We start from the raw sequence: 25,016 nt of genomic DNA, 5'->3' as shown, positions 1-25,016 counted from the left end.
CTGACACGGGTGGTTACAAGAGAGTCTGTCACGAGCAATGAGGCCGTGTACACCAGCCCTCCCAGTTCACACGCAGGTTCACACCCACAACCAAGGCTGCCCCCTCCCCAAAGGCCTCTTCCTCAGAGCGCATCACCTGGTTGCTCAGTTTGCAAATGTCACTGAGCAATGACTCAGGCCAGGCTCTCGGGACCCTGTGCATGACAGACAAGCTCTGCTCTCCTGGAGCGCCCCTGTGAAGACAGACCCTAAACGAGTAGGGTGGGCGGGCGTGTGCTCTGGGCAGTCAGGCAGGGCCCGCTCCCGTGTCACCGTCTTAATGGTCTTAATTTTTGGACAAGAGGCCGAGCATTTTAATTTTGCACTGAGCCCTCTGAATCATGAGGCCAGTCCTGGAGGAGTGCAGTGGCGTGCTGGGTGAGCATGGGACAATCAGAAGAAAGCACTGTCTGTGGCATTTGCTGATCTTTGTCGTGTAAATGCTCCTACCACAGCCAATTCCACCAGACTGCAGTGAACGTGGAGCTAGGGGGAGGCATGCATGGCAGTGCAGACGAGGTACAAGGCATTGCAGAAGCTGTAACAAGTGCTTGGCCTGTTTGAGATTCAGCAGAAACCTAATAGTAATAATAAGGTGCCAGCAGAAGAGTTTCGCCTTTGCGTCAAAGGATTGAGAGCTGAGAGCAAAGATTCCCACCACAGAAGTCTCCATGGACACCTCCACCCTGCTCCAAGCTAGAGAGTGTCCCGCACCCCCACATTCCTTAAATGGCTGGCGGGACTGAAATGCTTACGTACAAGGTCATGTAGGCTCGGCCTTGGAAGATGGTCCAGCAAGACCTGCCTTACGATAAGGTCTGTTGTCACATGCTAGGGTATCCCTGGCTTGGATCTCCACTACTAGACCCCAGTGTTGTGAGAAAACTGACCTCTCTTCTGGGCAAGACACTTAGCTGTCCAGGTGTCTCTTATGATCTTCCCAGGTAAGAACACTGACTTTGTCTGTACACCATGACTTTTACCTGGTTATGATTTGTGGGGTTTACATGCTGTTCCACAATTCTAGTTAAGGTCTCCATGCTTTGTATACAGATCGATTCTAAACCCTGAAAAGCCAATAATTGGCTTTTCCGATATTGTAATTATATAAATACAGGGCAAAATAGTTTACAATGAAAAAGACGTAGCTGTGCATTTAAAAGAAAATACAGGTAACAAAAATTTGAAGGAGGAAACAGGAATAAGCCTATTATGATTATTTATTCATTTTCACTATTATTATCCACATTCAGCTTCTCAGTAAGATCATCTATCTTTTTAAATATTACCATCGGTTGCAGCATATTCATTTTTCTTCTTAAAAACGTTCCTCTGAGAGCTCTCTGATTCACTGTTGTAATTTGGGCTGGCTGCTTCCTTGGCCTGCTACATGGCTATCATTGGAGAGTTCTTGGCATTACACTTCTGGATTGGGTCCATGGTTTCTTGGATCCTATGTATTCTCTTTCTTGGAATCATTTTTTTATTTTGCCAGGTACATCCTCTAACAATTCTCCCAGTGATAGCCTATAAGAAGGTCTCTGAGTCTTTGGGTGTCTAAATGTATTTATTTTGCCCTCCCACTTGACTGACAGTTTAGCTGGGTATAGATTTCAAGACTAAAAATCAATTTTCTCAGAACCTGGAAGGGTTTGCTCTGTTTTCCTCTATCATGTACCATTACTAATGTTCATCTGATTATTGTTCCCTTGAATAAGAGATTATCTTTGGGAGGTGGAGATGGTACTGACCCTAATCAGAACATGTGGAACTATGATGAGGGAAATTTTTGATCATCACAATGATTGTGAACACTCTGGTCTTAATGGGCAGGGGCCTGGGATACACTGTGCAAAGTAGTCCCACTCAACCCAAACTGTCCCACTCAAATTGTCAAAAAGAGAAACAAAGTCAGAGGACTCATGCTACTGATTTCAAGACTTATTGTAAAGCAAGGGTCATCAAAACAAGTGGTACCGGCATCAAGACAGGTGTAAAGATCAACAAAGATACTAATAAGGCACCTTGATGAGGGAAAGGATAGTTTTTTAACAAATGTGATTGGAAAATAGGATATTCACAAGCAAAAGAGTGACCTTTGACCCATGCCTCTATAGAGCATCTATGAAAATTAACTTGGAAAAGAAAGCAGACCTAAATGTGAGAGTTAAATGCATATAACTTCTGGAGGGGGGAAGGGAAAAATCTTAATGGCCTTCATTTTGGCAAAGATTTCTTAAGTCTATGGTACCAAAAGCATGAACTTTAGGAGAAAATAAAATCAATAAATTTGACTTCATTGCAATAAAAAACTTATTTTGGGGGCCATCTGGGTGGTTCAGTTGGTTAAGCATCCGACTTCAGCTCAAGTCATGATCTCATGGTTCATGAGTTCAAGTCCCACATCAGGCTCTGTGCTGACAACTCAGAGCCTGGAGTCTGCTTCTGATTCTGTGTCTCCCTCTCTCTCTGTCTCTCTGTCTCTCTCTCTCTCTCTCTCTCTCTCTCTCTCTCTCTCATGAACAAACAGTAAAAAAAAAAAATTAACTTATTTTTTTTTGAGAGCAAGAGAGGGCACAAGTGAGTGAGGGGCAGAGAGAAAGACAGAAGTGGGGCTTACCTGAATCGGGGCTCAAGTTTATCCTGTGTGGGACTCAAACTCATGAACTGTGAGATCATGACTTGAGGTGAAGTCAGATGTTTAATGACTGAGCCACCCAGGTGCCCCAAAACCTTGTTTTTCCATACACACTGTTAAGAAGAAGAAGAAGCAAGCTAAGTATGGGAGAAAATATTTGGCAACATGTGTATTCAATGAAGGACTTGTATATAGAATATATGACGAGCTCTTAAAATGTAATAATAACAAGACAAATAACCCAATATAAAATGCATCATAAGATTTAAACAGACATTTTACCAAAGAAGACAAACAAGTGGCAAGCCCATAAAAAGATGCCCAAGGGGCACCTGGGTGGCTCAAGTGGTTAAGCATCTGACTTCAGCTCAGGTCATGATCTCACAGTTCATGAGTTCGAGCCCCATGTAGGGCTCTGTGCTGACAGCTCAGAGCCTGGAGCCTGCTTCAGATTCTGTGTCTCCCTCTCTCTCTGCCTGGAGAGAGATCATTCTCTCTCCGATCTCTATCCCGGTCATTCTCTCTCTCTGTCTCTCTCTCTCTCCCTCCCTCCCTCTCTCCCTCTCTCCCTCTCTCCCTCTCTCCCTCTCCCTCTCCCTCTCTCTCCTTCTCCCCCCCTCAAAAATAAACCTTAAAAAAAAGGATACTCAACATCATTAGTCATTAGAGAAATGCAAATCAACACCACGGCGACTTATAAATGACACCCAAACCGTAAGCAGCCAAAGGAAAAGCAGATCAGTTGAATATCACCGAAATCAAAAACGTTTGTGCTTCAAAGGACACCAGTCAAGAAACTGGAATTGACAACCTACAGAACAGGGAGAAAGAGTTTTTGCTGATCATATATTTGATGAGAGACTTGTATCTAGAATATCTAAAGAGCTTTTATAGCTCAATAACTAAAAAGGCGGGATAACCCCGATGTAAAATGGGTAAAGGATCTGAATAGACATTTCTCCCCAAGCAGATATAATAAGCACATGAAAAGATGCTCACCTTCAGTAGCCCTCAGGAAAACGCAAATCAAAACCACTGAGATATCCCTTCACACCTCGTAGGTGTGGCTAAAATTAATTTAGCCCGTAGGTTGGCTAACATTAATAATACAAAAAATAGTAAGTGTTGGCAAGGATGTAGAGAAATTGAACACTCAGACACTGCTGGTGGGAATGTAATATGGTATGGCTGCTTTGGAAAATAATCTGGCAGTTCCTCAAACATTTAAGCCGTATGACCCCGAAATTCCACTCCTAGGTATACAGCCGGGAGAACTGAAAACATACATTCACACAAAATCTTGTACATAAATCCAAAGGTCCGTCAATTGAACAATGGATACATAACAATGGTATATCCATACCCTGAGTATTATTTGGTAATAAAATGGAATAGAATACTGACATGTGCTCTAATATGGATAAATCTTCCACACGTTATGCTAAGTGGAAGGAGTCATGCACAAAAGACTATGTATTGTATGATTCTGTTTCTGCACAATTCCCAGAACAGGTAAATCCATAGAAACAGAAAGCAGATCTGTGGTCGCTTAAGGGCTGGGCTGGGGGTAGTGGGTAGGTGAAGAATTCTTTATGGGGTAAAGAAAATGTCCTGAAATGGACCGTGACGGTGTTCGTAAAACTCCCTGACTGTACTGAAAGTTGTTGAGTTGTATACTTTTAAAGGGTGAACTGTGTGGTATGTTAATCGAACCTCAATGAAGCTGCTAAAAGGAAAAAAAAAATGATTATTTACTAGAATGGCTTTAGTTAAGAAGACTGACCATTCTTCCAGAGTCCCCATGGGGTGCAGGGTGGTGAGGTGGGGAGCCAGGGGTGGGTAACCAGTTTCTTCAAGCTCAGCATGAATCCCTCCCAGAACCCCTGCCCAGTCGGGGACATCGATGTGACCGTGGGGGAGACCCGGCCTGCCTGACCCCAGTGCACATCTGCAACCTCCCGCCAGGGGCCTGGCCCAGAGAAACCGCAGATCATTGTGTTCCTGTTGAAGAAATAGCATCGCCGGCCTGTCACTCGGACACATTCTGTTGGCCAAAGTCCTGAGTCCAGCCAGGTTCAAAGGAAGCCCCTGGATGGGAGACGCCGTGCACCACCAAGGGTGTGGAGACAGGAAAGGGGGCAGCATCAGGCCGTTGGTGTAATCGTGGCTTACGTGGCACCAGGTGCGCAACAGGGGCTCCGTAAGTGAAGCTCACATTTCATTTCAAGGGCACATCCATTGCTTCCTGCAACTTGAAGCCAGGACTGTGGTGGGATGAGGGAAGGGGTTTTTTCTCAGGACACCCCAGCAGCCAGGGCCCCTTGATGGCATCATAAACCGGCCCCTCCTCGGCAGGACCAATCTCTGTTGTAGTTGTCGCCTTCCATGCGCCATCACATGCCCTCCATTGATGTCGGTGACGATGATGTTAGGTGCTACTGCTGCCGTCTGCCTACCCGGGGGGACACCGTGTCATGGGGCTCCCGTCCCATCTTCCCACTCCCGGCAAGCGTGAGGAGCTGGCGGACCTGCTGAAACACGCAGTGTCTGCTTGGTAAGTTGAGTCTCACTGTAGAAGGCCACGGGAAGAGCGCAGAGGGCTCTGGAGGTGGAGGCAAGATGAGTGGAGTCTGAGTAGAGCTGAAGTCCCTGCATGCCAGGACAGCAACTGCCTGCTAAACCCTGGCGCCAGCCACCTTCCCTTCACCCCGAGCTGGGGCCGTGCCAACAAGCCCAGCATGGATTCCTGGGTACGGATGACGAGGTTGAAACCCAAGAAAAGAGTCACTTGCCCAAGGCCACCCAGCGGGCTAGAGGCAGAGGGTTTTGTCCTTGAACTCCAGGCTCTATATACATGGTTTTCCCCCACCCTGCACCATTTCCAGTGGTTTATTATTTCACAAGACCTCAACTTGAAGTGAAGCCTTCTTTCATACTCTATCATAGAGGGGACAGAGAAAAGGGGTCAAGGTACAGCTACCAGTGCCCCCCCATTACTGGACACCCACATTCCCTCCTCTCCACTCTACCATTCTGCATTTCCTCACATTAGACACGTCACATGCTCTAATGCCTTTGCTTTTTTGCACATGCTGTTCCTTCTTCCAGATACTCCTTTCCCTTTCCCGTACTCCCCAGACTGGCAAATTCCTACCCATCCTACAAGACCCAATCCAAGTGACACCTCCCTCCAGAAGCCCTCTCAGACTTCTTCCCTGGCCCACTTGAAGGCTCCTTTTGGTTCTTCGTGATATTTAAAAGATGGTCTTTACCAGTTTGATGGGGCTGTAGAGAAACAAGCACTAACTCTTAGTCACTGCTGGAGTGACAATTGGCACAAGCTCCTTGAGGGACAACTGGAGAATCGAACTGTCCTCCAGATGTCAAATGCATGCACCCTTTGACCCAAAAGCTCCAGTATTAGAAGCCTAGCCCATGATAAACTCACTCACATGCTCAAAGGAATCATGGAGAGTCTGCTCTGAGGACCTTCTGCGGCCTTAGAGGACATTGGGTGGCTCCCTATGGATTGACGAGAGTGACCTCAGGATAGAGGGAGTGACAAAAGTTGGGCACAGGAACGGTAGACATGGATGTTTCTAACAGTGTGACGATATGAAGGGATATGCAGATTGAGTGCTTGAATATGTATAGACTATTTCCAGAAGGATACACTCCAGATAGTGCTGAAAGTGATGCCTCTGAATTTTTCTACTTCCTCATGTATATTTTACCATTTTACAAAGTGTTGAGAGCCTAGCAGCAGGAAGAAGACTGACCCTATAGACTTTCGTAGAGGTCGGATATCGTTTTCCATTCACACATGTATTGCCTTTTCAAAACATAGCCATAATAATTAACCGACAGAAAACAAAAAATCTCAGGGCATTACATTCTCTATGCACATCTGTCTGTCATTTCCACCACATTCTGCAGGCTGGAACCATGTATGATGAATCCCTGTACCTCCACTCCCACATCCTGCCACAAAGAAGGGCTCAGGAGATATGTGATGAATAAAGAACGAACGAATGAACAAACGAATGAACGAGTGCATGGAGGAAGGAATAAGTGACCGAGAAGCCTGCAGTGTTACGAGGCGGGGGCAGTCCCTGAGCTCCTAGTTCAGACCTGAATCTGCACAGGGATCCTTCCCAGAGCTCTGCTGGGCTCCCTGGTTCCCTGAACCCTCGCTGGCAGGAATTAGGGGCCAGATGATCAGAGAGGAAGCTCCCTCCTCCCCCTGCACATCCTCATCCCTACCCTTGGCATTTCTGTCTTCACTCTCTACTTTGCCTGACCCTTCATTAAGTACAGACAAGTAGGAGAAAGTACAGACAGGCAGACAAACAAAAAGTGGTGGATCAGGACTCAGAAATTCCGTTTGGCCACCAACTTGCTATTTAACTCTTCTCTCAACTGTCTCTTTAAACTTTACGTTCCTCATCTGTAAATGGGCAGACTAAGCCCCCTTTCCAGGCTGCTCTGACAGCAAAATGGAAACGCTTAGAAAGAACCTGGCACATGGTAGATGTTGTAACATTTTCCTCTTCTCCACACTCTGATCTCCGCACTCCACACTCTGATTTGTCAGTGTCACCAAGATGGAGTTGGAATAGAGACACCACTAAACAGTAAGCACGATTAGGAAACTAAGTACGTATGTTAAAAATATCAAAGTAGCCATTAGAAAAATAGAGAAGGCATGATTTTCAAAGCAATAGGGGGGAGAAATGGAACAAAACCAGTTTGATTGGTTTACAAATGAAACAATAAAATTATAATTAAAAACATAAACTAAGGTGGCCAAATGAGTCCAAACAGATCAACAAGTGCAATAAACATTAATGTTTTCAACTCCCTTATTAAAAGGCTGAGACTCTCAGGACTGTCCTGATGCCCAGCCGCCTGTATTTACAAGAGGAAAGGCATCGCAAGACCCCCTCCAGGTTGGAGCTCGCCTCCCGCCCCCCCCCCCCCGCCTCACCTGTGCTGATGTTCCAGACCTCCAATCCTCAAACTTGGCCATTTGGCCCTGCCCAGTGGGGGGCTGGGGAGCACTTTGTGGTCAGCCCAGATGAGGGCCCGCTGGTGGATGCAGTCACCTTGTTAGTCATCATTTTTCTGCAAATCAGAAGGATGCTCATCCCTCAGCTGTCCCGCCTTTCACAAACAGGTAACTGCTTTCAGGGCCCCTGGGAGCAGCTGCCCACAACAAGTAGGATTGAAGACCCTCCCAAGGTCTGACACCCCCAGTGCCAAGCTCCTGGAGTGTGTGAGCACAGAGCATAGTATCAGGACTCAGGCCTGTTCTAAGTGCCCCTGGTCCACTGTCTGCTGGGCCTAAATGGAAGCCTTTGATCTTCCCTTCAGAAAAAGGAATCTTCAGAATTACATTGTTAGCACTGACGCCCGTCTAGGCAAACAATCCCTTTATGACAATTGAAGAGGCCCAGAGAGGGGGAGTGGCTTGTCTGAGGACACAGACGTAACCCCAAATTTGGTCATTAATGCTGCCTTTGTGAATTTTGCCATCACCAGATACTCCTAAATGCATTCTTGATTTTTTTCTTTGATTTACTTTTCTTAACAAAATACTTTTAATTTAAAAGTTTTGTTACCAAAACATATTTAGTCTGCAATAAAGCTTTGTTGGGGCACGTGGGTGGCTCAGTTGGTTAAGTGTCCAACTTTGGCTGAGGCTGTGGTCTCGTGGGCTGTGAGTTCAAGCCCCGCATCAGGCTTGTGCTGACAGCTCAGACCCTGGAGCCTGCTTCAGAGTCTTTGTCCCCCTCTCTCTCTGCCCTTCCTCCACTCGTGCTCTCTCTCAAAAATAAATAAACATTAAGAAACTTTTTGAAATAAAGCTTTGTAGCACTTGCCATAATTAGAAGTTTATCTATATAATAAAACAGGATGGAAAAAATGTTAGTATCTGGATAGAAAGTGTTGTCATTCTACACTGTGAGTTGACGGCTGTTCTTTCTAGATTAACAAGGGCTAGAGAGGTGTTAAAGGCCCAGTAGCACATAGCTGAGCCCTTCCCTTCATATAATCAGAGGGACTGAAGAAGAGAGACCTTTCTCTCCCTATGACCCTATGCTGTTTGGTGTGCTTTTGTCCACATCTCAAACGACCTTGGGGACTTGGTCTCAGGTGTATGAGGGCCCCGCAGGGCTGGTCCTAACTCCACCCCAAGTCTCCGTCTTTCATCTGTAAAATGGACATAAGACTATCTACTTCTGAGAGCTGGTGGAGGCCATACAATCAAATGAGGAAATAGGGGCGCTCAAGTGGCTCAGTCAGTTGAGCATCTGCCTCTTGACTTCGGCCCAGGTCATGATCTCATGGTTCATGGGATCGAGCCCCACGTCGGGCTCTGCGCTGACAGAGGAGCCTGCTTGGGATTCTCTCTCTCTGCCCTTCCCCGACTTGTGCTCTCATGTGCTCTCTCTCTTTCTCTCTCAAAATAAATAAACAACAAAGAGAGGGGGGGAGGGGAGAAGGAAGAAAGGAAGGAAGGAAGGAAGGAAGGAAGGAAGGAAGGAAGGAAGGGACACGTGAGTTGCCCAGCGCAGTGTCGCCCTGGGAGGGACTTAGAGTTGCCACTGCTGCAATAAATCTGAGGGGGAACAGCTTTAACAACACCCACCATGGGAGGCATGCGTATCTCTCCCCTTTCACAGACAGGAAACCTGAGGCCCTGAGACAAGGCCTTCTCCCCTAGGCGTCTTCAGCCAGAAGCCTCTCAGGGGCCCATGAATATGTTTGAGAAGGGGAGTGGGGAAGGGAGGAAAGAAACACACTGACAAACACGTCAAAATGAATGAATGTTTAATTAAATGTCCAGAGAACGTAACATTAGTCAACTAGTCAATGGCATTTCAACTCAGCTCTGATACAGTTATATATAAATTCTATTTAATGAGGCATGTGGGCGCCTTTTAATACGTTTGACGTGTTGTGGGGTGGATGGGCCAAACAGGACCTGGCAGAAGCCTTAAGATAGGCCTGCCCACACAAAGGAAGAGGTTTGTCAAGGAGTCCACTTGCATTCATTCATTCACCCATTCATTCATTCGCCCAGCAAGCCGAGAGTCTGTGAACTCAGCAGAGCCATGACAGTCCCTGATTCTGCTGGGTGGTCGCTCAGAGTCATTGCCTCCCTCCAGTGCTCATCTGTTAGTATCTCATCCTGAACTCGATTCCTCCCTCCATCTCCCCCCAGTGCAGGGCCCCTCCCGTACACATGGGGAAACGGAGGCTCAGAGAGAGCAAGGCAGGCATGAGGTCACGGAGGCTCACCCCATCGGTGGCAGAGCAGGGATTAGCACCCACGCCTCCCCGCTGTGCCTCTCCTGCAAGCAGGCAGGCCTACGTCCCCCAGGGACCCTCTCCTGGATCCTCATGAATATGTACGCGGCTGACCCCATCCAGCCTCCCCTCCTTCCAGAAGTCTGCGAGGAAGCCCATTACAGATTCATGTGGCACCGCCTGCATTTCTAATTAAGAGAACATGGTTGTTCTAATTTTAACATCAGTCCCGTACTACCTCTGACCCTCCCTGTCACTTCTACAAGGGATGTTTTCGCCTCCAAAGACCACGTGCGGCCCTAGCTCTCTTGTCTGGTACTTGGGATGAATCATCTTCTGGAGGGTTCTTGGTAACGTGGGCGACTCGAATCCCTTGTTCTGGGGTCCCCGACGGATGCGTCCTCCATTAAGTGAAGAACGCCCACCCAGTTAGCACCTGGACCAGGCTGGGGGCTGGAGGCCACGGTCCCTGTTAACCATGACCCTAAGAATAAAACCCAGCTGCCTCCCCAGGCCCACCAAGCCTCTGCTGCTGACTTCTCTCTTCCAACTCTCCCTCCTGCCCCTCCCCCCCAGCCTAGGATTGCCAGAGGAAATACAGGGCGCCCAGCTACATTGGAATCTCCCAAGGAGGCCAAATGATTTTTTAGTATAAGGATGCCCTGTGCCACATTTGGGGACATACTTATACTAAAAGCTCTTTTGCCCTTTATCTGAAATTCTCATTTCAGAAATGTAACTGGGGGCTCTATGTTTGTATTTGCTAAATCTGGCAGCCCTGTTCCAGCCACACTGTCCCCGTGCTATTCCACGATCACACCCGCTAGCATCCCCACCTCAGGGCCTTTGCACGTGCTGTTCCTTCAGTCCGGAACACTCTTCCCGCCCCATCTTTGCAGATTCCTCAACTCAAACGTCACTGCTGCAGAAATCCTCCCTGACCACCAGACTGAAGTACTATCCCACCGTCACTGCCATCGTCCTCTCTTCCGCGATCTGGTCTTAGGCCTCTTGGAGCGTTCAGCGTGATCTCTGAGGTGATCTTACGTGTCTGTGTTTTTCTGTCTCTCCCCCCACGGCGTCAGCTCCAGGGAGAAGTGAGTCTGCCCAGCAGGGGGCCAGGCACGTGCCTGCATCTTGGATGTTGTTCAACATGTACAAGTTACCCCCCCTTGCAAGGAGCTTTTGTTTTGTCTACACTGTAGCACCAGAAACCCGAGTAGGGGGGTGACTGATATGTCCTTGGCCTCCAGCTGGCCCTTTGTAGGCCAGGAATTCCGCCCAGCACTTTCCATTGGTTGACTCATTTAACCTCAAATCAGCCCAAGTGACGGAGGCACCACTACTGCTTCTATTTCCCAGTGGAGGCAACGGAGACACAGAGAGATTCAGCCGCTTGCTCACAGTCACAGAGCTCAGGAGAAGTGGAGTCAGAATCTAAAGCCGGGCCTTCTGATTCCAGAGCCTGCACATGGAAAACAGCGGCCCGGCCCAGCCCCTCGCTTCATTCTCTTACGCGTTTACAGCAGACTCCCAGAAGCCCCGCCCCCCACCGCACAACCTCAACACCCTCCCGACCTCAGCCAGACACTTCTCTTCCCCCACCATCGCCCACCCAGCACCCACGCAATCCCCTGTCTTGTCCCGGTCAACTTAGCAACTGCTGCCCCTCTTCTTGGGGACCCTTCTTTCTCTTGTTTACCAGAAAACATTTTACTATTTCATCGAGATGTCTGACAAGCGTCCCCTCTTCCAGGCAGCCCTCCCTGACCATCCCCTCCCTCCCAGCACTAGGCTGGGGCCTCCTCCGGGGCTTCCTCAGGACATCTCCCACTCAGGCCCTGGTCCGAGCCTGGGCTCTCTCCGTGCTAGACCATGAGCTCTGGAAGGGCAGAAGTGGGCTGGAGGCCTCCCAGGGCCCCAGCACCCAGTGCAGACCGGGCTGAGAGGGTAATAGAAGTTCAGGACTGTGAGCACTACCCCTCCCATCAGCAGGGAACCTCAGTTGCTTCTGTCCCTTTCCTCAGCAGGACTTTGGTTCCCATCTCGGGCTGTCCCTGGCCACCTGGAGCTGACCTCCCGGTCGAACTGGAATAGGGACAGCCACTGAGTTGGGGCAGCTGGTTCATGGAGGGGCTTCCAGAAATTACATCCAGGTTGGGACTTTGGCTCAACAACTCTCAACACCCACCCAGAGGAAAGCCCATGCCCATATTTAGAAAGGTATCCTAGGGAGGGGCACCTGGGTGGCTCAGGTGGTTAAGCATCTGCCTTCGGCTCAGGTCACGATCTCACTGTTTGTTGAGTTCGAGCCCCACGTCGGGTTCTCTGCTGTCAGTGTGGAGCCCGCTTTAGATCCTCTGCCTCCCTCTCTCTGCCCCTCTCCTGCTTGCATGCACTCGCTCTGAAAGACAAACACTAAAACATTTTTTTTAAAAGAAAGTTATCCTAGGGAGATAATCAGGTGCACAGAGACGAATGAGGATGGACATTTCAGGGACCAGCAAAACAGTGAAAACATTTATAACAGTAAAACGGTATAGGGGCAGCCGGGTGGCTCAGTCAGTTAAGTGTCCGACTTCTGCTCAGGTCGTGATCTCGCGGTTCGTGGGTTCGAGCCCCACACCGGGCTCTGTGCTGACAGTTTGGAGCCTGGAGCCTGCTTCGGATTCTGTGTCTCCCTCACTCTCTGCCCCTCCCCCACTCACTCCCTCAAAAATGAACATTAAGAAATTTTTTTTTATAATGATAAATAAAACATCGGAGACCAGCTGCTGCCCACTCCCCAGGGACTGGTTTTCTGACTTGTGCTGCATCTATGCCAGGCCACTGGCTCTGCCTGCATCAGCTGTTTCTCTTGCACGGTTTTCGTCCTGTTCTCCGTCAGCCACAATAGCCACATCCCCTCCAGCTAGAGCCTTTGCTCATGCTGTTCCCCCTGCCCGGATCACTCCTCCCTCCCTTCCTTGCTTGGGCCACTACCACTCACTCCTCAAATCCCAACCCAGTCCTCACTTCCTTGTGGGGGCCCTCCCTGCCCAGATCACATCCCGCAATAATGTGGGCCTCCCAGGAACCCGTCATACGCGCCATGGTCCCTGGATTGCTGTGATTCTTGATTTATCTTTTTCCCCGATTGGACCGTAAGCTCCACAAAGGTAGGAACTGATCTGTTTCACTTCCCCATCTAGCGCAGCGCCTGGCACACAGTGGGTGCTCAATATTTGTTGAAAGGATGTTTATATTAATGAATCACTAATGGATACATACCCACACTTACCGACGTGGTAATACGCCTGTGATATATTTACATGCATGAAGAACATAGGTTACAAAATCTCTACTGCTTGCTGATGCTTTTGCAAGAAACACAATTTCTCTGTAGGCATTTATATAAAAGAAAAAAAATCTTGGAAGGAAGAACAGGAAATCGAAATGCAATCAGCAGAGGGGCTGTGAGGGGATGTTTCTTTTTTTCTTGCTTATCTATAGTTTCTGCTTCAAGTAGCTCAGATTACTCGGTAATTAGAAAAGTGCATACGAGTCCCTGGGGGGTCTCGTTGAAGCACAGGTTCTGATCCAGTAGGTCTGGGGCGGGGCTCCAGGTGGCGCCCATGCTCTCAATCTAAGAGCTAGTCTCTCTCTCTCTCTCTCTCTCTCTCTCAGATGTCTGGAATCAGGCAGGGAGAGCCAGGGGCTTCAGCCCCTTACAGTGGTCATTATTGGGTAAATGGGGCCGGGGTTTGGCAGGGAGCTGGCCTGCTGGCCTGTCCAGCCCAGCTCAGCTATCCCTCTGCTGTCTAACCTCTCTGCTGCGGAGGACAGGGCAGCCCCTTGAGGACAGCAAATGTGCTGCCTGAGGACCTGGCTCAGAAGGCAGCCTGGGGCCCGGGCACTGGGGCTACTCCTTCACTGGACCCTCAGCACTGCAGAGCTGGGAGCACCTGATCAGAACTGAGGGGGACACTGAGGCCTGGACAGAGGAGGGGACTAGCCAGAAAGGACCAGAAGTGGAAGCCTGGGGAAGAGAAAGGGGCACAGGCGAGGCAGTGTTTTCCCCAGATACAGCCCATCCACTCCCTTGATTCACCAGTCATCCCCGCCAGCTACCACCGAAGCGATTCAAGGATACTCTTATTAGCCCAAACATATCAGGCTCCTGCTCAAGCACCATCCATGGCTCCCCATTGCCTGTGGGAGAGGTTTTACAATTTTTTGTTGACTCTCACAGAATTTTCACAGAACCCCATCCCCTCAACCTTTCTAAGTTAGCATCTATGACTTCTCATGTTTAAAGATATACTTTCATTAATAGGAAATAGAACATACGAAACATTTCACAGGATGAAATGTGATGAGGATCTACCATAGTTAGAATACTTTATGATATGACTTGAGAAAATAGATTTTAATCAAATTAAATACCTTCCTCAGGATCTGAAATTAGGCAAAATTTTTATTGGATGGGTTTTATCCATTTTGTAACTCAAAATGGATAAAATGCAAGGAAACCTCAAAAAGAGTCTGGGGAAATTGGAAAGAATCATTTTTTCTGACTTCTCTTTGGCTGCCCTGAATTCAGAACATCTTCACCCAGGCCACACGTACCTAGGAGCGGATGTTACAAGACTGGAAGAGACAGGGAGCCTGCAGTTTGAACATAGTGATCTCAATCATCCCAAACCAGCCCCATCATCCCGAGTCTGGGGGCTGGGAGCTTTTTATACCCAGCACAACATGCCACAGCTGCATTCCAAACAGGTGAGGATTCAAACCCAGGCCACTACGTGTTCCTCCCTACTGCTCAATGCTATCCCTACCTGAGTTCCTGACCTTGGGCTCAAACTGGCTCCTATGCTGAGATGTCCACTGTCCCAGCACAGGTTCTGACTTATCTCTTCCTGGGACCCTCCTCTGACCTACCAACCTGGAACAGTCCCTTCCCTGAGGTTCCAGCACTTTCCATACCATGGAAGGTGCATATCTGTCTCCCTCCCTGTCCCTCCCTAAAGAAGCCCCATCTGACTCACACTCTGTTCCTCTCCCCCTCATCCCCGCTGGCTCCTTGGGAAGCTGCCAACACATAACTTAGCTAATAAATGTTTAGAGAATAAATACATGGGCAAGCAGGGCATTGATAAAGGGTGCCAACGTCCCTTGGAGGTGATAACAGCAACTCAACCTTCCTGGCTTAGGGAACAAAATTAGTGACTTGGCAACCAACATGAATCTGCCTCCAACCTGGGTGTCTAAGAAACAGCCCTTGATAATTGTCCTTTGATTTAGATCATGAGCTCCCATCTGCCCTCTCCCTGCGCAACCCCCCCCCCACCTCCACGAATAGGAAATGTCATTTCAGTGGTTCCTGAAAACAGCAAAATGATTACATTTACATACATTTGCACACCCTGCCCCCCCCCCCCCATGCAGTCCCTTTGCCCACTGCCTCTGGGGCCTGTGGGGAGTAGGGGCGGGCAGCTGGGGCTGCAGCCATTGCCTGTGCCTTCCGCATTTTAAGATGCTTCAGCTCCAAACCTATAATTTTGAACGAGGGTAAAAAACCTCCAAGCATACACAGCAGCTTTTAGCCACTCTTCTGTCTCTTCTTCTATCTGTGTCCATCCCGGGCAAGTGGCCAGAGAAAAGCTAACACGTTCACATCTTTGGCTACGGGTGAGCTAAAACCAGTCCTTCTCCACCTCTAAAACGAAGGGCTCCTCTGTCAACACCAGATGACTGGCTGTGGCTTCCCAGAACACTGGATGAAGTCCTGCTGGAGCGGAGTGGGAAGGAGTGCTAGGAGCAATTAGCAATGTCTGCCAGGGTGATCGGAAGGGAATGTGGAGATACACACACAGAACGTTGCCATTGAAGAGAAGATCGAAAAACGGTGGTCTGAGAGCAGGTTTCTTTGGCCCACACAAGTTGTTTTTCCTATTAAAAAAAATTTTTTTTGAGGAGAGAGAGAGAGAGAGAGAGAGAGAGAGAGAGAATGAGCAGGGGAGGGGCAGAGATAGAGGGAGAGTGAATCCTAAGTAGGTTCCCAGCTGTCAGCTGAGAACCTGACACGGGGCTCGAACCCATGAACCGTGACATGACGTGAGCTAAAATCAAGAGTCAGACACTTAACCAACTGAGCCACCCAGGCACCCCTGTGTTTTCTATTTTTTAAACTTGAATTTTGTTACCACTATTTATAAAGTGGAAGGTTTTACCCCCAACCTCCCCCCCCCCACACACACACACACACAAAATTGGATTTGGGGAAATCTCTAGAAAACCACAAAAAATAGCTCCATGGGCCTTTATTCTCACGTGGCAGCTGGAGCAAGTGGGTGAGGCCGTGCACTCCAGGTCACTGCCCCCCCCCCCCCGCCAGCTCCTCAGGGGTATCATCTACCTGGCCTGTCACACTCATGTTTGTAAGCCCGGATTGATCACCAATTTGCTCAGCTGGCAGGTGGCAGAGGGGACAGCTGTAAAGACTCCCAGAGGGTATGTGTTGTGGTCCCTGAGAGAGTGAGGGTGGCTGTCCCGGACCACCCAGGGAGAGAGGAAGGAAGAAAAGTTCACGTCTTTGAGCACGAACTATTTGCTCCCACCGTGCTGGGGGTTTCTATGCAGGAGCTTGTTAAGCCCACAAAGCAAACCGCTGGATGAGGTCATATGATAATCCCCATTTTACAGACAGAGAAACCGAGGCTCAGAGAGACAATGTGACTTACCCAAGGTCAAGGTCATCTGTCTGGTGAGAGGCAAAGGCAGGAGCGTCTGGGCCCTGTCCACCAGGCTCCCCAGCTTCTCTCTGGGGGAGGAGGGACGGAGCCCTGCTGCCCTGGGGTGATTGTGCCTTAATGCAGTGAAGCAATAGGTCTTTAGGATTCCATTTTCCTGGTGCTTATAAATGGTCTTTATTTGCTTTCAGTAAATACTCCCCACATGAAAGTGGTCACCTGATGAGGCTGCTAATGAAACCCTCCACAGAATTTTATCTGCTAATTACATACAACATAAAACTTAACAAAATAATAGACGATCGGCAAACCCGTGGTCTTGGGTTTTGTTTTCCTCCTTTTTCTCACTCTTGGAATTGCTCACTTTATTGGATGTAAAAATTGTGGCTCTAAACCAGCTCCTCGAGAATTCATCATAGGCTAAAACGCTCACAACGATCTATCAAAACATCCGCATGAACTGTCTTAGTTGTGGTGGCCAGCATGGTCAGGTGGGGGCCTTAAATGTCAGGGGAAAGGGCTAAACATGGTGTGTTACTCAGGTATGACCCTGGGTGCGTCCCTTCCCGTGTCTCAGCCTCAGTTTTCCCATCTGTACGATGAGGGAATCAAAATTTTATTTCAGAAGCAGAAGATCTCAGACAAAATATCAAAATATAAACTATCAATGTGCACCTTGAATAGAGGGCTACTGCCGATGAGTCAAAAAAAAGACAACCATGACAAATTTGCATTGATGATCTTGATTCTTCACCCCTCCATTCACACCCTATCCCTTGTGGCTTTGTAGGTCCTCCCATCAAAGGGAGAGTCTATTCCCCAAGCCCTGATTTTAGAATCAGACATGTGACTTGTTTGGCCCAATACAATGAAGCACAGATGATAGCATGCCAGTCCCAGCCTAGCCCTCAAGTAGCTGTATGGCGATTCCACCTGCTCTCTTACATCAAGGTTGTCACCCTGAAAGGGATATGTCTCACCTGGCCTGTGGGTCCTGGAAGGAGGGTGAGAGACACAGTCACTCCCAGCTGAGCCCAGCCTGGATTAGCTGACCCTGGATTCATGAGAAATAATTAATGTTAGCTGATGTAAATCATTGAGAAGGGGGGGGTAAGTTTGTTACACAGCAATAGCTAACTGATACATTGATGACAAAATTGGGCATAATAGGGCAAAAATAGGTTTCTTATAGTATCTCTCTTTTGGAGTGACAAATAAGCTTTAAAAAAGTCAACATTTGGGTGGAGGACAGAGAAAAATATAAATGGCCGATAAACAAAAAAAAGTTCACCTTCTGTAGCCATCCGAGAATTTGAATTCAACTTATCAAATTCAAAGTCACCTATCAAACCAGTAAAACTAAATATACATAGATATGACACTGTGATGTGCTGACAAGGATAGGGGAAATCGAATCTCTCATATCCAGCTGGCAGGTGTGAGAATCGTGCAATGCTTTGGAAATCAATTTAGTAGCCTCGAGGCAAACTCATAATGGGCACACCCTTTGCCTTGGGAAACTCCAGCCCCTGGGCCCACGGAGCCTTGTACAGGAACATTCACTGCAGCACTGTTCAGTATAGCAAAACTCGGAAACAAGCTTCTGTCCAACAATAGGGGAAGGAAGAATTCAATTGAAATGAAGCTATATGATAGAATAATACAAGGAGGGAAAAAAACAAGAGTTGAATGAGACAAAGTATGACCAAGGCCATGCGAATGTATAAAAATACACACAAAACAGCAATATGTATATATATTTTTTACCGATGCTTATTATTAACAATAAATGTGGCTTTGGAAGGGCATGCTGCAAATTTATAAAGGTAGCTGCCTCTGAGAGGGGAGGGAAGGGGGAGAAGGCAGAAGGTAAATGAAATTCAAGTCATATTAGTTTTTTGCTCTTCTGTGTTTTTAAACACCACCACCATATTCAATTTTTTTCCTTGTGAAAAATCAAATGACCCATGAGACAGCCTGAAGCAGAGCTGCTCGGAGGGGTGTGGGTGCCGGCCCTGGCTCCCTGCGCACAACAGCCTGCCCCTCTGGGACGGATCTCCCACTGCCCGCTCCAGGTGGGCAGGGGCAGGAACTGGTGTGGGATGGCGAACCCTGCCGCCAGTCTGAGTGGATTCGGATTCTGGTTCTGCCACTTGCCAGTGTGGGACGCCAGAAGGCTTAACCTTGTGTGCCTCGGTTTCCCCACCTGTCAATAGCTGAGGTGAGGATGAAGCGAACTAGAGATTAGAAAGGGCTTGGCATGTGCCTGGTTGCAGGGCGGGGGGAGGGGTGCAGTAAATGTCAGCAGCTTTGCTCGCCTGTGCAGCCCCAGGTCTCTTCCGTCGCTCACGCTGGCCACAGGGAGCCATGGCTGGCTATAGGAAGTGGTGGCTACCTGCCAAGCTATCTTTCCTTGGCCCTGGTGCCTGGTCTGGTACCCTTCCAGCCATTTGCCAGAGCCACCCAGCAAACCCTGTGCCAGCAGGAAGGGCCGAGGGGGCCCAGCTCAGGGTTCAGCCATGTCATTCAGACTCTGTGACAAGTGGCAGGAAACTTGCCTTCGATGGTTCAGCCAGAAGGGAATCATATCATGCTTTGTATCCGCCACCTACTGCTACAGTAATGCTGCCTAACAAACCATCCCCAAAGTCAGTGGGTTTTCACACCTGTCATTTATTCCAAGTCATGGATCTGCAGGTCAGTTGTTCCAAGATGAGCAGATCCATATCAGGTCCCCCTTTAGGTGTCTTTTTCCCTCCTTGCACCAGCAGCTACCTGGGCTTCCTTATTATTACGTCAATGGCAGAAGCACAAGAAGGGTGAGTGGAAACTTCAGGTCCCAGGCTCCGAACTGATGTCCCTCCCACCACATCCTTCCAGCCAAAGCAAGTCACAGGACCAGGGCCAACTTCCACGGGGAGGGAATATACTTAGCCTCTCGTGGGAGGTTCTGCAGTTACATGCCAAAGGGTGTGCATGCAGAGAGGGAGGAGCCTAGAATAATAATGCACCTGCTTCCTGCTGGTAGCCATTTGGGGTGATGGGCAGGACAGATGCCAGCATGGCCACTTCGTAGAACAGGGGACTGCTGTGGCCCAGAAAGGTAAAATGATTTCTCTTCAGCCCCAGAAGGTAGGCCTACACTCCTGGTCACCTGATCTCTAAGCTTCACGCATTCCCCACTCACCTAGACCTTTGCCGCCCATCCTGGATGTCCCGGGTCCTAGGCTTTCTTCTAGCCAGTCCATCAGACCTTGAAATGTAACATTTCCAGACTGCACAGAGAACAGGAAGATGCAGACACAGAGAGTTAATTTTTGCCCAAACTTAGGAATTCTGGAGGAAAAAAAAAACCTATACGCAATACTATATTTTTAGCGCTAAATGGTGCTAAAAGCATTTTTTGGCACTCTTTGGGCGGTTCGCTTGGGAGCGGAAAGCTGAATGTGCTGTGCGTCCCCTGGTTTTGTCAAAGCACTCCCTTCTGGCAAGGTGGGCCTGCTTCTGGCAGCCCGTGCACTCACGGTCCTTTGTATGTGCTTTAAAATGGTGGTGGCCTCTGGGGAGAAGAAAGCCCGGGCCTCTCACCTGTATCTGGCTCTCTCTCTAGAGTACCTGAGGTGGGTAAAGGGAAGAAAATGCCATCATCACAGAGAAAACCAGCAGATGCCGAGACCTTTCCATTTTGATCCGAAAGAAGTTGAGCGTTCGATACACTGACCTCCACTCAACTGTGACGGATTGCCATACGTGGACGTGATCGTCCCGTTGCCCTCACTAGCCATGGGGCAGGAATGGCCAGAAGAGCCAACTCTGGCTGTAGACATGACGGGAACCATCCGCTGAGGATCCTTCCAGGAAAGAAATCTTTAGTCCTTAGAAGGAGACAGGAAGAGATTATCCTTCTGCTTCTCTTCTTCTTCTGGATGCTGCCATGTCTGGACATGCTGTGATGCCTGGATCTTGGCAGCCATCTTGCATCACTGAGGGGGACCTACCTGGGGGCAATACTGTCATTATTGAGCGCTGCATGCCAGGCAGGCCCTGTGCTGAACGTAGGACATGGATTGAATGCTTTCTAGATCTTCTTAAGTGCCAGGTCCTGAGGACACAGAAGAACAGGCCTCAGAGAGGTCCCAGCTGGGGAGGGATAACAGGGTCAGACAATGGCGACACAGCGCAGGGAATGACAACAGAGGTCCAGGGGGCTGGGGGAGCACCCTCCCTGCTGCTCACCTGCTGCCTCTGCATCTCACCGTTCTGTAAACAAATGTTCTCCCACCATCTGGGCTCCTCATGGGCCCCGTGCCATCTTTCCCCAACAACAGTGACAGCGGCATATGTGGATTAGCACCTCCTATCAGCTCATTTTGTCCTCCCAGGATCCTCATGAGGAAAGCGTCCTCCCCATTTTCCAGTCAGGGAAACCGGGCCCAGGGCGGTGACGGCGCTCTTAGCCTTTCAGCTTCGGCATTAACTTCTCAGTGTGGGCGGGCCACGAGGGCTTCAGTGCCCTGGAGTTGTCACTTGTCCCCCAAGCGCTTCTGCGCCCAGTCACCCCCACTGCCCAGGGCCCTCAGGACCGGATCTGCCACACAGAACATTCCTCGTTCCTCGGGGAGCTGGGCCCTCCCCCTCGGCTTCTCCCTCCCCTGCCGTCCCCTCTGACAGTCAGATCTGCCATTCCCTCCGGGAGAGGAAGGGACCCCTAGTCACCAACCCGCTGCCCAAAGAGAAGGCCCCACACATGGCTTCTGGTTTACGTTTACAGTAACTGATGGCACCACCATGCCCACTTTGCAGAGCAGAAAACTGAAGCCCAGAGTGGGGGAGAGAGCAGAGCAGGAGCACACAGGTGGGAGAGGGTGGGTGCAGGACCGCCCAAACCCTGGCTGGTGTCAAAGCCCCAGGATCCGGGGGCGGGGGTGGCCTGGTTGGCTGCTTCTACTAGAGGTGAAGAGGTTGGTGGTGGGGGGGGGGGAGCTGGTGTGAACAAAGGGACCGCACCCACCCCAAGGGCAAGCTGACTGCAACAGAGTTTAAGCAGGAGGGTGTGAGCGGTCAGATCTGTGAGCAGCGGGTTGGTGCAGGGGACACGGAGGCTGGCACTTCATCCCAGGGGAGGCTCCCTGGGCCAAGAAGAGGGTCGTGGGGAGGGCAGATTCATGGGAACTTGGAGACTGGCCACGTGAAGGGTATGGGAGAGGAAGGTCTGAGGGGGGGACCCGAGTCGTACAGGAGCAAGTGTGTCCACAGCGGGGGGAGAGCTCTGGTGGTGGCCAGATGTGGGGGCATGGCTACAAGAGGGGGCACAGAGCTGGGCTGCCAGGCTCGTGTTGGGGCGCTGCCATTGAATTGGCTGGGATTCGGTTCAGCTGTGGCAGAAGACTCACTGGAAGCCACTGGGAGTGTCCTTCCTTCCTGTCAAGGGAGGCCGTCCTGGGCAGGGCACAGGCTCCAAGGACAACGGCCGAGCCATCCTGGTGGCTTCCTCCCAGCCAGCTCAGCCAGGGTTGGGACAACGTGGTGTGGAGGGCACCGCCTCCCGTCAGTCCAGTTCCTGAGCTGCCCGGGACACCACTGCTCACATTCTGTCCCCAAAACGTAGTCACATGTTGGCTTCCAGCAGCCAAAACGGCTGGGACACCTCGTATGGATTCTGGCCGCTGTCTGCCCAGCTCTGAGTCAGGAAGAAGGTGGATGATGTGGGCGACAGGGGGTCTCCGCCAGAGGTGCCTTCCAATAGCCTGCCGCCTTGGGCGGCCACCTGGTCTCTCTAGGCATCTGCCTGAGATGTGGGACAGGAGAACCTGCCTCAGGCACTTGGGCTGAGCCTGCGTGAGAGCTCCGCGACGACGGCGGAAGCCAGGGCACAAGGGGGCTGTGGAGGGTGGGCAGAGGACCACCCCGAGGGGAGTGGGAATGGGGAAGGCGCAGGGTGAGGGGCTGGGGAGGCAGGAGCGGCTGCCCGCGAGCAGCGGGGCGAGGTCCAGGCTGCAGAGTCAGCGAGAGGATCAGTGACACCAGGGAGGTCAGCCGGTGAGGAGAGTGGGTGCAGAGGCCAGAGTGACACGAGGGAAGGACAGCTGCAGAGCGAGAGGTGCCCGAGAGAGAGAGAGAGAGAGAGAGAGAGAGAGAGGGAGGGAGAGATAGGGTGGGACAGGTGGTGATACCTAGTGATGTGTGGGCAGGGCTGCGGCATCCCCAGGCACCCGTGGGGGCCCCGTGGGAGGGGGGTGTGGCACAGAAGGGCAGCGGAACAGACCCGCTCCCCAAATCTCTGTAACCGGAAGGAAGCCAAGTCACCGGAGCCTAGGTCACGTCCAGGCAGGACGCACGCAGATCCGGCAGTGATCACACCCCTCTTAAGAAATTAGATAGAGCTTTATTAAATAAACCAAGTAGAAACGCGCCTATTTACATCCAAGTCGTCAGTTTGAGCTCAAGTGATAGGCAAGGCACAATTCTTCCTGTCTCCAGCTTTAGAAAAATAAATCGCACGGCCCGGCCCAAAAGGCCTGCGGTAGGTTCACGCTTGTGGCTCAGAGTCCAAGGGGATGGCTCCCCCCACACAGCGACCCCGCGGGCCGGGCTCGGGGTGTGCCTCCAGTTCTTCCTGAGAGCGGCACAGCTCTCGGCCCAGGGCGGAGAGGCCGCGATCTGGAGGCCTCGGGTGCTGAATGAACGAGGGGGCATCTTCTAGACGTCTTCTCCTTCCCGGCCCCTTCCTGGAGGGCAGGCCCGCCCTCCTCACTGGCCGGGTCTGGCTCCGTGGCCTGCTGGGGGGCTGCCGCGGGGAGACTGGTGCCCACACGGGGCAGGCCAGAGGCTCAGGGCTGCTGAGGTGCACGACCGTGGTACAAAAGGAGGAAGGGAGAACACTGGGTTTTGGTCTGGTGCTCGGGCGGAACACAGTGGCTTCTCAAAACAAACAAACAAACAAACAAACCAGAAGAAAAGGTCCCGGTCTCTGGCTCAGGGATGTTTTCCTAACTACGATTCCGAAGTCCCTGTGTGGGTAGAGAAGCCGGGATAGGGAGGAGGAGCCGGACCCCAAAGAGCACCCCGATGGAGCTGCGGCCGAGCCCAGGAGACGCTTCCACGCGCAGGAAGCAACCACAGAGGACGCCGTCTATATTCACAGTGGCCCCCACGGAGGCAAAGAGCAGCCCGGCTCGTGGCTCCTGTGGCCCGTCGGCGTCTCCCGGTGAGGCTGAGCCAGCATGGGGTTGGGCCCCGTTGGCGCCTACCTGAGGCCTCCGTGCAGTCACGGGGCCAGCTTCGGACACTCGTGTCTGCTCGCTCCCCTCATTTCCTGGCAGGGGCCGGAGTAGGGGAAAAGTAACGTTTCCAAGGAGGGGAAAAAAAACCCCACAAATGTTAAGAAAAAATAAAAAAGTCCTTTCCCTGAGGCCACTTCAGGAACATCCCTTACAGACCACGAGTGAAGGGAGCTTCGCCTGCTCAAAGTCTCGAGAAGGGAGTGGTTCCAGAGACTGCAGGGAAGGAAAAGCCTTAAGTGCACGTCGTCCAGAAACCCTAGACAACCGGGCACAGAGGGATGAGCGAGAGTCTTAGCCTTTGTAAGATTCTGAAGTAAGAACAGAACAGAAAAGCCCTACATGGAAGGGTGAGCTAGCGGGCACAGCCTAAACTACAGGTCTACAAGAACACAGCAGGCAGCGACACGGGCCTGAGGGCTCGGGGCCCAGGGGTGCTCCAGGCCGGGCCCACCGTGGGGGCGCAGGGGCGTCCCGGCCCGGCCCGTGGACTAGTGGGAGGGGTACGCGGGGCTCCACAGCCCCGATGGAGGGCTGGCTCTGCGGATGGGAGGCAGTGCGTTGAAAGGCGTCGGCGATGAGGCAGCAAAATCTAGGGAGGAAAGAGATGAGGTGACCAACAGAGCATATGGGAGAGCTCGGCGCTCCGCAGGGAGCCCTCCGTGCCTGCACCGGAACGGCCGCTAAGGACGCATCCGCTGCCCAGCTCGGCCATCCCCCTGCCCGTGCCCCCAGGCAGCCCTGGGCCAGTGATGTGAGGTCACCCAGGGAAGGGGTGACAGCTGGACGTGCCGAGAGGCTTGGAGCATGAGCCCTGACCTCCCGCAGCTGCGGAGTGAGAACAAGCAGTGGGTCTTAAAACCACATGGGCGCGTCTGTGGGTCCGTGGGGCACGCAGGGAGCGGGGCCTGTCCATCTGGGCAGGAACAGCCTCTTGGGCAGAGAAAGCCGCACGAACAAAGACTCCAGGGCCTGGAGCGTTCAGGAGGTAACGCAACTACTCCACTATGG

General features: G+C 50.9%; 1 protein-coding gene across 2 annotated transcripts in view; it reads right to left on the bottom strand.

The window, feature by feature from the left end:
- Positions 1-23,090: 23,090 nt before the first annotated feature.
- Positions 23,091-25,016, bottom strand: part of NUP210 (nucleoporin 210) — a 109,340-nt gene continuing 107,414 nt past the window's right edge. For both annotated transcript variants that reach the window (XM_023250061.2, XM_023250060.2), the window contains exon 40: positions 23,091-24,597. In XM_023250061.2, the coding sequence (XP_023105829.2) occupies positions 24,497-24,597 (101 nt within the window). In that variant the 3' untranslated portion in view covers positions 23,091-24,496. The remainder of the gene's footprint in view (positions 24,598-25,016) is intronic.

This window comes from Felis catus, chromosome A2, assembly GCF_018350175.1.
Source record: "Felis catus isolate Fca126 chromosome A2, F.catus_Fca126_mat1.0, whole genome shotgun sequence".
Classification (NCBI taxonomy): domain Eukaryota; kingdom Metazoa; phylum Chordata; class Mammalia; order Carnivora; family Felidae; genus Felis; species Felis catus.
The sequence above is the reverse complement of the archived record's forward strand: the minus strand, read 5'-3'. Positions and strand labels throughout refer to the sequence as shown.